We start from the raw sequence: 12,271 nt of genomic DNA on the forward strand, positions 1-12,271 counted from the left end.
ATAGTCAAAAGATCTTCCTTTGTGTTATCATCCATCCCCGATGATGGTGCCTCCTCTAAGGTAATATCCTTTTTCTACTTCCAAATCATCCTGATTCTTGCCACTTTTTCTGCCATTTTCATCCACAGATTTGCTCCCAGCCAACGGCATCTCATCCCTAGCTTGTGACTGTGATTGAGAAAACTGCTCATTTCCCATTGTGTCTTCTTGTACAGATTCTGAATGTCTACTTGACATCCTCCTACGTGAACTTTGGTCAACTTTGAGCCATGATCTGAATTGATTTTCTAGAGCATTGTTATGCTTCTTATGGTGTCCAGCACTTCTGCATCCATTTCTCCCATGGACAATCTTTCAACATTTAAAACACATCTTAGGAAGTTTCTCAGACTTTAATGGAACCTAGATCCCCTGTCCCTTCAAATTCACTGTTCGACCATATGAAATAGGTTTTCTCAAGTCAATCTCAATCTTCATTCGTAGGTAGCTTCCCCATGTAGCCTCGTCCTCTTGTACATGCACTTAGGGGTGTAAAAATAAGCTAGAAATCCGATTGAATCAGACTGGACTGAACCGTTCGGTCCGGTTTATAAATAGTCCATACTGGTTCTTAAGAACCAAAACCGATCTTAAACCAATTGGTACCGATTTTCAAAAAATGAAAACTAGTTTAAATTGAACCGGACTGGTATATATATTTATAATTTTTTATATTATATTATATGCTAAATTTCTAATTAATATAACATGAAATTTTAATCTTAATATTCAAGTTTAATAATCTTATAACATAAATTAATATAATATGTGATATAACATAAAATTAATTTTATAATTTTTAATATAAAATTTGATATAACATATAAATTTTAATCTTATATTATAAAATTAATATAATATAAAATTTTAATATTGAACATAAATATTAATATTAAGTTATTAATATAAAATTTTGATATATATATATATATATATATATATATATAAACTTGATAATGAACAAGTTTGGGCAAATTTTCTGAAATGTGAAGGATTTTCCAACTTTTCAGATATTTGCCATTGTAAAGCGCACAACCTCCTTCCCTACAAGTCAGTTCAAAATAGAGTACTTTGCCTACTAAACAAAGTCTTCGCTTCCTTGTTGCCTCCTCCAAATTAGATATTCTCAAATTGAAAATTATTTTTAGTCTTTTTTTAAATTTAATAAAATATTTTAACTTTATTTTGTTATTATTTACAAACTTATTTTTTACATTTATGAATTATTTTATTATTATTTACAAATATTCTAAAAGTATTCTTGATATATAATCATCGAGCGTGAGAATCCTTAAAATTGAAATTAGCTGCCACTTCTTGCTAACGAGGTCTTAAGAATGATCCATCTCATTTTTTTTTTATCTTATTATTATAATTTTTAAAAATTTTCATATAAAATATAATAAATAATTAAAAGTGACAATATATAATACGACCCGTTAATCCTACATGAATACGACATGATAAAAGCAAATTATGATTTAGCTTTAACGGATTCGAGTCAAAACGGATTGACCCGTTAAGACACGATTGCTTAACGGATCAACCCGTTTTGACCCGTTATAACCCTTTATGACCCATTAAGAAAGTTAAAATTATAATTATACCCTTATACCAAAAAAATAAAATTGTTGAGATTTTAATTTTGATATTTTTATTATTTAAATTGTAATTTTGAATTTATAGTTAATTTTATATTTTTTTTATAGGTATTATAGTTTTAACATTTATATAAAATTATACTAAATTTAACTAGGTCAAATAGGTAATTTTGGATCTGTCCAACTCATTTACATAAATGAGTCAAAACGGATTGACACGACACGACCCGTTATGTTAATAGATCGTATTAGAGTTTGAGATGTTGACACAATAAACTTAACGGACCGGATTAGAGTTGACCTACATAATCTAATATACATGGCTTGACACGACACGAACACGATCCGTTAACACGATTTGACATCCTTAAAATAATTCAACTTTTTTAAATTTTAAAATAATAATAATATTAAAAAATAATATTTTAATAATATTTTACTCATCTTTTAATTAACCTCTTTTAACTCATTTCATAAAACCCACCGCTATGATTCCAAACCCAGACAACATACTTCGAAAGGTTTCTGTGCTAAACTGCTGATCAACACACTTTGTTTCTTAGTCGAGAATTTTCCTTCTCAACTTTCTCACTTCTCAAACAGAAAATGTCCGATCCATCTCCAAGGTACCGCATAGGATATGCTCTTTCCCCCAAGAAGGAACTAAGCTTCATCCAGGACTCTCTCATAGATCACGCTAACCAGCGCGGCGTCGATGTCATCCGCATCCATCCCACCAAACCCATCACTGAACAGGGACCCTTCGATTGCATCATCCACAAGCTGTACGGACGTGACTGGAATCAGCAGCTGCACCAGTTCTCGGTCGAACACCCAAACGTCGTCGTAATCGATCCGCCGGAGGCCATCGAGAAGCTCCACAACCGGGTCTCCATGCTCGAGGTGGTGACCCGGCTGAGAATGCCTCAAGGAAACGAAGCCTTCGGGGTTCCAAACCAAAGAGTGGTGTACAAGTCGGAGACTCTGATGGCTCCGAATGCGACTCAGGAGCTGGGGCTAAGGTTGCCGGTGATAGCGAAGCAGGTGTCTGCGGACGGCAGCGCGAATTCGCACGAGATGTGCTTGGTGTTAAATCCGAACGGGTTGAAGAAGTTGAAAACACCAATCGTGCTGCAGGAGTTCGTAAACCACGGCGGGGTGATTTTTAAGGTGTACGTGGCGGGAGAGTACATCAACTGCGTGAAGCGCAAGTCGCTTCCAGATATATCCGAAGAGAAGCTGAATAACGGTGATACGGAGGGTCTGTTGTCATTTTCGCAGATATCGAATTCGGCGAGAAATGAAGATGAGGAGGATAGTTGTTCCGATGCTGAGAAGTCAGAACCGCCGCCATTGGAGTTTGTGACGGAGTTGGCGAGGGGGTTGAGGGAAGAGATGGGGCTTCGGCTCTTTAACTTCGATATGATCAAGGATGGTAGAGATGGGAATAGGTATCTTGTGATCGATATCAATTACTTCCCTGGGTATGCCAAAATGCCGTCCTATGAATCTGTTTTGGTGGATTTTTTCTTAGACATTGTGACCAAGAAGAGGAACAAGACTGTTGGGTTGGAGGAAGAACATCAAGACATCAGCCATGGTGGTCACATTGAAGAGAAGAACTTGTGAGGAATGCTTGCAGTTGCGGTCCGGCAAGAATGCATTACTTCTGCATCCAAGGTATATATATCTGTCTTGCCAAAATTAGTTAGGTTACGATACTTGCACAAGCTGATACGGCTTGAATGCATGAAGTGTGTGCTATATCTTCCATAAATTTCCATATCTTTGTTTTTTTTCCTTGCATTGAAATTGATTATGTTTACTGGCCACTTGAACTCAATGAATGGGACTGTTTGGAAACGAAATATTCTCGAGAGATTGAAACTACTAAAATGGAAAGTTTCTTAATGCATTCCCTGTTAAAATCAAATTCGTCGACCACAATGTTGACGTTTCTCCTGCCTGTGGATTCAAAGACCGAAACTTTCGAATACACCTAATCTTGAATGGTCATTTCTCCAGGTTGTCTGAAGAAACTATCCGCTAACTTCTCCACATACACCATTTCTCTCCCTGGGCATCATAGACTAGATTAAACTAATCTTCAATCTGAGCAAACTCATGGATCTAAATGCTGGTAGCATTAGAGGGCTTTTCTTATTTTTGACAAAAAAATCTCTTTGCAGCCATAGCATAAGAAACAATCTGGATGGCTAGAAAAAAAGCAGTTCAGGAGCAGCTCCGCACAGAAACACTTAAATCATCCTGGATTTTTCAATTGCTGCGATACATCCAACTCATGCGAGAAAGGTCCCTTCTATGATTCTATCTACCAACTTCCTCTACTAAACTAGGATGTAAGTGTAACTATCAGGGATGGAGTGTTATTTTTTCAGCAGTACTTGAAACCACTTATGCCAACTGCGATACACTTGGGCCTATAAAAATTAAGCTCTCTAATTAGGGTTCTAACGGTGAAACTAGGTTGCCGCTAGGGGTTGGTTCAAGTTGTAAGGCTTTGGTTTGGTTGGTATGCTGCCTCAAGTCTAAGGTTCAAATCCGGTTATAAGCAATTTCTAGGGCTACTGGTCTGGGTGAGTTTTCCCTTGAATTACTTGAGGTGCATTTACGGAAAGCACCTTGCTTTGGTTTGGTTGGTATGCTGCCTCAAGTCTAAGGTTCAAATCCGGTTATAAGCAATTTCTAGGGCTACTGGACTGGGTGAGTTTTCCCTTGAATTACTTGAGGTGCATTTACGGAAAGCACCTTTTGAGTACCAATGCATCTCTGAGATTAGTTAGGACTTTGTTCTTAGGCACTCAGTGCCAATAGAAATAAATGGTTAAACTAGGTTGCACTTAAACGACTATTTCGAAAGCATACACACTGAGATTGAATAATATCATCATCTTTGAAGGCGATTTGCTAATTATATAAACAGAAGGAAAGGAAGAAAAAAGTGAAAATGAGATCAAATAATGGCTTATAGGGTGGGCCTGAGCTCAAACTTAACAAATGTCATGGGATTTGACTCTTTCTGTTGGGCTTGTTTGTGCAGAGTCTGGTTTATTCTTTGCGGCGGTCCGATTTGATGACTCGACCCAACAATGATTCGTTTTGGTTTTTTAGTAGATTTTCAATGAGGCTTGGACTATGGAGCTCATGCTTGGGCCAATAGGCCCAACACGATCTCTAATTAGGGATTACGCGCTAATGACTCTAATTTGAGTTTTATAATTTGACAAATCACATCAAACCACGTCAGTTTGTGAGATTATTTTTGTATAATTCCTTTGTGACTAGAATATTTCCCATATGTATATATATATTGTACTATTCTATACGGTTGCGTATTTTATTTTGCCACACTATGTATTGGACTTTAAGAAAATAAAATCCTCTGTAGCTTCGTGGATATAGACACCTTGCTGAACTGCATAAATTTTTGTGTCGTATGATTAATTTCTTGTTTTACTTTACTTTCTTGCATCGTTTTTCACAACACTTTCCAGATACAGCTGGATTTATACACAATAAATGAACAATTCCATACGGATTTATGTTGAAATGTGCTTCAACATACATATATATATATATATATATACATACATACATATACATACTAGGTCGGGAGCAACGTGCTTTGCACGTTGCCTAGTTGAGTGAAACATTTTTTTTTTACAAAAATAATATGGTTTTAAAAAAATGATTAATAAATAATTTAATGAATGAAACAAAAATTAAATTTTAGCAAATATAGAAACAAAAAGTATAATAATTAAAGAGAAGAGGCCAGTCCTTTTGGTCTTGTTTAGTACCGCAGAGGACACGGGCCTCAGCCACAGGCGTTGGAGATGAGTTAACAAATTGTTGGACGTGTACTTCTGTAGATCATTGAATAAGATATGACTGTTTAGTATGGTGAACATTGGACTTGAGAAAAAGGTGTACTCTCTCATAATATTCTTCCACAAGATTTTCTAAGAAAGCATGAGCTCTCTAAAAAAAACAATTTAAACCATTGTCGGGTACATTAATCTGGGATGCACAGCCCAATTGTTGACAACTAGAAGTGCATGAAAAAATCAAAATGAACTCGGATAAAAAAACCAAAGCATTGTTGAACTGAACCCTGGAACAATTCAAGGTTAAATACAAACTGCAAAATCCCAAGACCACCATATCTCCAATCAGTTTGAGATGCATTTAGTAAGTTTACAACCTGCATGGCATCTCCCTCGAGGATAAATTTTGTCACACCCACTTCTTTGCAGAAAATTGTACTCATCATCATTGCATAGGCCTTTCCACTAAAGGCACTCAGTTTCAAGCGCCTTTTGGCTTGAAAGATGGTCACATGCCCTTCTCTTTGATTGGTCATTGGTACATTCATATCAACCTCTTTTAGCACATGAACTTTTTCTCTAACCACCTGTTGACTTTGTATTCTCCTTTTGTCTCTTAGTTGGGTGGAATTCCAGCTTGGATCTATAGCCCCTTTATACGTGTCTTGTGTCTCCATTATAGTGTCTCCTAGAGTGGCCCCTTGATGTAGCCTAGGTTCCTCCATGCGTTTTGACAATGCCTCAATACAGGATCTTGTTTCCATATCTGATGGGTTCTAATCATTTATTTATTTATTTGATTAAAGCATATAAAATCATCATTGCTTGTGCTGTCACTTTGAAAAAGTATTAGGAAATCGGAACCGTAATCATTACAGCCCCGTAGAAAACTTGTAGTGCCGTGTGGGATAATATGATCACTTCTGAACTTCCTATGTGTTATTGTTGGATAAAAAATGGTTTTTCTTTTGCATCAAACCCCACTAAATAGAAAAGTGGATATATGGGGGTAGTTGTATTCGAGGACATGCTCATAGATCGTAGTTATACAACCAATTAAACAACAAAGAATGATCAATAATACCTCCATAACATATGAAAGCTGATTAATTCAATTCAATAAAATTACAATTATCATATTCATCCATAGTCTTTAACTTTAAAAAAAAGAAAAATTGGAACACCTAAAACAACTTCCTCAATCAATGACACAATAGCCCTCACAAAAATTGAATACCAAGCCTTCCCAGCCTCTTGGTTAAGCTTTCACAACATGGCATATTAGTTATGATAAAAGTACCACTAAACTCTAAAGGACATGAAATAGATAAGCATCCTTACCTGAGAGTAGGAAGCATTGAAACAACATAACCTATCCATAAAAAGATACTCAACCACTTCAAGTTCTTCGTTTGAACATCCCACTCCTATAGTCACCTCCAATCCAAGTTTCAAACCAACCCACCCACGAACGACCCAAAATCACAAAGCTTCCTCTAATTCACAAGCTACACAGTCAAAATTAAAAACACAACAACTTCTATTAATGCAACAAAAAAAAAGATAAAAATCATCTATTTTTCATACCGAAAGAAATATCTACCATAACATTAAAAGAAAAAAAACTGAAAGATACGTTTTTCTAAGAAATCTGGAAATCAAAATAATCATATCAAACAACCCAAAAAAAAAGTAGGATTCAATAGATCAAGACACATCCAACATCATAATAACAAAAAAGACAAACCAAACCAAGAAACCCAATTGATTAATGAAAAAAAAAAAGAGTAAATCAAACAAATACAAACCTCGAAGTAGCAAAAACTTCAAGACAAACAAAGCAGATTCCCTACAAAAAAATCAAACCAACAAGTTTAAAAACAAAAAAGACCACAAATTTAAAATTCAAACCATGCAACTGCTGCTACCTTCTTCAACCACCATCACCGAGACCCATATCGGCCCACATCTTCATGTGAAAAGGATGTCACCGCCAGCAGCAACAGAATACGCAGGAGAACAAGCCTTCACCACCGTGCTGCACTGCTGCCGCCTCAAGCCACCACCTTTCCTTATGGTAAACCACTATCATCTTCTCTGTATCTTCCCCTCACATCTCTCTCAGCCACCGTGACCCTCCCACGTTCAACCTCTTTATTGACAGCTCACTTACCAACAATCAAGCAAAGATCTTTTCCTCATTTGTAACTCCATGATTTTAGGAATTAGCCTTTATTTTTTGTAACTGTAAATTCCTACCATATTGTAATAGTTACCTTAGATAGATTTATTCCTTGTATCTATTTATTCTGATAACTCTTCATTGTAAAAATATAATTTGGAAATACAAAAGTTTCAATTCTTGACATGGTATTAGCCTAACCGATCCTTTTCTCCCGTTCCAATGGCTTCTTCCTCCAACACTACTCCCTCGCTATACCTTCTTCACCCCTCTGATTCTCCTAGTCTCATCCTTGTCTCTGGTCTTCTCACCAGTGACAATTTTCCCAAATGGCAAAAAGCCATGACTCGTGCTCTCAATGCCAAAAACAAACTAGTTTTTGTTGATGGTACCCTTCCCCCACCCGAACCTACTTCTACAGATTACAAACAATGGAACCAAACTAAAGATATGGTTCTCACCTGGCTCCTCAATTCCATCAGTCCCTCCTTAGCCAACTCTCTTGAATTCCACATTGATCCCCGAGAAGTGTGGCTTGATCTTCAATCACGCTTTTGCCATGGCAATAATGTCAGGATTTATCACCTCAAACGTGAATTATCCTCCCTACAGTAACACCACCAGTCTGTTCATGACTATTACAGTCAAATAAAGTAAATTTGGGATGAACTCAGCCATTTACAAAAAACCAACGATCTGAAAGAATTACAGCAACAAGATGAAGATGAGAGAGTTTACTAATTTTTACTTGGCCTAAACGACTCTTTTTCCCAACTCCGAACCCAAATCCTAGCCATGAAAACTCTTCCCCCCATCACCAAAATTTTTTGTATTCTTTTTCAGGAAGAGCAGCAGCGTCTCCTCCATGTCCGACCAACGATGGCATCGGAAGTCCCTCACATCTTCGCCGCTCACTCTGGTGGTCCTCCGAAGAAACCCCTGCTTTGTACCAAATGTGGAAAACAAGGTCACACCCCTGATCGATGTTGGCAGATCGTTGGGTATCCGGCAGGCCGCGAGCCCCACGGTAGACCTCCATCCTCGGCAAGCCTTCTCCCTCGTCGCCGATGACTCACCAAGCCTTCGTCTCCTCTCCCATCCCTAGTTTAACGCCGGATGTTTATCAGAGGCTGCTCGATTTTCTTAAGTCGTCCATTCCCACCGCAAATTTTGTCGGTAATGTCTCCTCCTCTTTTCCCTTTGATAGCCACCGTGACTGGGTGGTCAATAGTGGCGCCACTGACTACCTGTGCCATGATCGCACTCTGTTTTCTTCATTGGTTTCTTCCTCATCTGATCGAATGGTCACTTTAGCAAATGGGAGCTTAATTAAAATAGAGGGTGTTAGCACATGTATTTTAGCTGAACACCTTACTTTAGACAATGTCCTTTTTGTCCCTCAGTTTCTTTTTAATCTCCTTTCAGTCCCTCAGCTCACCACTACTAATTCTTGCCTTGTTTCTTTTTCTTCTTCAACTGTTTCTTTTCAGGACCAGCACTCGACGAGGCTGATTGGAGCGGGTGAGCTTTGCAATGGACTTTATGTGTACCGATCACCTCCCACCATGGCTCTTTCTACTCAAATTACTGTGAATAAAATTTTATGGCACCAATGCCTAGGTCACCCTTCCTGCTTAGTCATTCCTAGTCTTTTTAATAATTCTTGCATAATTTCTGATTGTGATATTTGTGCTCATTTTAAGCACACTAGACTTCCTTTTTCTATTCATGCTAATAAAAGTGCTATGATTTTTAATAGAATTTTTTGTGATATATGGGGTGGCTATCATACCTCATCTATTTGTGGTGCTCATTATTTTCTTACAATTGTTGACGGTTTCTCTCGCACTGCTTGGATTTATCTCATGCGCTATAAATCCAAAGTATACATTCATCTCATGCATTTTTTCGCTCTCATCCAAAATTAGGTCAACACTACCATTAAAATCATTCGCATTGACAATGACCAAGAATTTCTTTCTCATAAATTTCAAAATTACCTTCACGAACACGGCATCATTCATGAACGCACTTGTGTTGAAACTCCTCAACAAAATGGTGTTATAGAACGTAAACATCAGCACCTCTTGAATGTCGCTGGTAGCCTACGTTTTCAGGCCCACTTACCTCTAAACTTTTGGAGTGAATGTGTCCTCACTGCTGCCTATCTCATCAACCGCACTCCCAGTCGCCTTCTTCAAAATAAATCTCCTTTTGAACTTCTCTTTAATACCCCACCAAAATATGACCATCTCCGAGTATTTGGTTGCCTTTGTTATGCCCAAACTCTCCAAGCTTCCTATGACAAATTTTCTCCTCGTGCCTCTAAGTGTCTCTTTCTCGGTTATCCTTGCACTCATAAAGCTTATGAACTCTACAACCTTGACACTCAAGTTATTTTTTATTCTCGTGATGTCACCTTTCATGAACATCAGCTCCCTTTCCAGGACTTCCCTCATTCTTTTCCCACATCACTCCCTATCATCCCTCTCCCTGTTCCTGAACCCATTTTACCACCTCTCCCTCTTTCTACTCTCACTTCCGAACCTTCTCCCCCTTCTCCTCCTCCTCGTCCTCATCGCACTATTACTAGACCTACATATCTTCAGGACTATCTCTACCCGACCATACCCACTGAGTCCACTACATCTTCATCCGCTGCATCGACCTCAGGTACTGCTCATCCTTTATCTGCTTTTCTCTCTTATTCTCGTTTTTCACCTTCTTATCTTATTATATTTTTTAAATGCTCTCACTGTTTTTGCTGATCCTTCCTGCTATTCTGTTGCTATTCATCATGCCCATTGGCGTGACGCCATATCTGCTAAACTTCGTGCTCTTGAAGATAATTCCACTTGGACCCTTGAGTCCCTTCCTCCTGGAAAGAAACCCATTGCTGCAAATGGGTGTTCAAAACTAAGCTCAAAGCTGATGGCTCCGTCGAAAGATACAAAACTCGGTTAGTCGCCAAGGGCTATACTCAGGTTGAAGGCCCTCGACTATCATGAGACTTTTGCTCCCGTTGCCAAGATGACTACCATTCGGTGTTTGTTGGCTGTCGTTGCTTCTCGCCAATGGATTATCCACCAACTTAATGTCAACAACGCCTTCTTACATGGAGACCTTGACGAAGAAGTCTACATGACTCCTCCTCTTGGTTATTGTTCGAAAGGGGAGCCTCGTGTTTGTCGCCTCCACAAATCCCTCTACGGCCTCAAAAAAGCCTCTCGCAACTAGTTTTTTAAACCAACTACTGTGCTTCTTGATGCGGGTTTTTCTTAATCTCAGGCAGACCATTCTTCATTCACTCTGGTTACTCCTACCAGCATCACTCTTGTTCTTGTCTATGTTGACGATATTCTAGTTGTTGGCAACGATCGATCACAAATTGAGGTCTTCAAAAGGGTTCTCTCTACACACTTCAAAACTAAAGATCTCGGTCCTCTTAAATATTTTCTTGGTCTCGAAGTTGCTCGATCATCCCAAGGCATCTTTCCCAACCAATACAAATATGCTCTTGACATCTTTTCTGATAGTGGTCAACTCGGTGCTCGGACTGCTTCTTTTCCTATGGAACAAAACTTAAAGCTCACCAACCACGACAACTCTCTTCTTTCAGATCCTTCTCCTTATCGTAGACTTGTTGGTCGACTCATTTACTTGACTATCACTCCTCATGATATTGTATTTACAGTAAACATTCTCAGTCAATTCATGCACGCCCCTCGTGCCCCTCACATGAAGGCTACTGCTTGCGTTCTACGGTACATCAAAGGCAGCCTAGGACAAGATATTTTCTTTCCTTCCTCCAACACTCTTCATGTTACTGCCTACACTGATTCTGATTGGGCCATCTGCCCCACCACTCGTCGCTCCATCACAGGTTACTTTGTTCAGATTGGCACCAGCCTTATTTCCTGGCACACAAAAAAACAGACCACTGTGGCTCGTTCCTTTACTGAAGCTGAATATCGCGCCATGGCCTCCACTACTTGCGAACTCACTTGGTTGAAACAGCTCCTCGCTGATCTTGGTGTTCGTGACCCAGAGCCTATCCACCTCCATTGTGACAACCAATCTGCTTTACACATTGCTCACAATCTTGTGTTCCATGAGCGCACTAAACATATTGAGATTGATTATCACATTGTTCGAGATAAAATTCGCTCCGGCCACCTTCATGCTATTCACACCTCCTCCCATGAGCAAGTTGCCGACATTTTCACCAAAGCATTAGGTCGGGATCTCTTTCATCACTTTCTACCTAAGTTGGGCATTACGGACCTCCATACACCCACTTGAGGGGGTGTATTGACAACTCACTTACCAACAATCAAGCAAAGATCTTTTCCTCATTTATATCTCCATGATTTTAGGAATTAGCCTTTATTTTTTGTAACTGTAAATTCATACCATATTGTAATAGTTACCTTAGAAAGAAAAACCCACAACACCGTAGTTGAAAGCCAATCACCGGAGCTAGAGCACACAACATCAACCCAAGCATGCATGCCATTCTGTGTCCAAGAGCTGCCACAATGATCACCTCCGCAAGCCTCCTCCACCACCAACTTCCTCACCATGAAAACCATCTCCCCGCA

General features: G+C 38.8%; 2 protein-coding genes across 5 annotated transcripts; both read left to right on the forward strand.

The window, feature by feature from the left end:
• The first annotated feature begins 2,137 nt into the window (after nt 1-2,137).
• Nucleotides 2,138-5,117, forward strand: LOC121255971 (inositol-tetrakisphosphate 1-kinase 1). 4 transcript variants are annotated; one of them, XM_041156539.1, is made up of 3 exons: nt 2,138-3,320; nt 3,830-4,000; nt 4,776-5,117. In XM_041156539.1, the coding sequence occupies exon 1, from the start codon at nt 2,247-2,249 to the stop codon at nt 3,267-3,269; it is 1,023 nt and encodes a 340-aa protein (XP_041012473.1). In that variant the 5' UTR covers nt 2,138-2,246; the 3' UTR covers nt 3,270-3,320; nt 3,830-4,000; nt 4,776-5,117. The 4 variants fall into 4 exon arrangements, with proteins under 4 accessions (XP_041012473.1, XP_041012474.1, XP_041012475.1 ...); XM_041156540.1 differs by having other exon boundaries at nt 3,830-3,953; XM_041156541.1 differs by lacking the exon at nt 3,830-4,000.
• A 5,583-nt stretch (nt 5,118-10,700) lies between these two features.
• On the forward strand, nt 10,701-11,972 carry LOC121255228 (uncharacterized mitochondrial protein AtMg00810-like). Its single transcript, XM_041155505.1, has 2 exons — nt 10,701-10,853; nt 10,959-11,972. Exons 1-2 carry the CDS (start codon nt 10,701-10,703, stop codon nt 11,970-11,972), a joined length of 1,167 nt encoding a protein of 388 aa, XP_041011439.1.
• Nucleotides 11,973-12,271: the final 299 nt, after the last annotated feature.

The sequence above is a fragment of the Juglans microcarpa x Juglans regia genome, chromosome 3D (assembly GCF_004785595.1).
Source record: "Juglans microcarpa x Juglans regia isolate MS1-56 chromosome 3D, Jm3101_v1.0, whole genome shotgun sequence".
NCBI classification, from domain to species: Eukaryota; Viridiplantae; Streptophyta; class Magnoliopsida; order Fagales; family Juglandaceae; genus Juglans; species Juglans microcarpa x Juglans regia.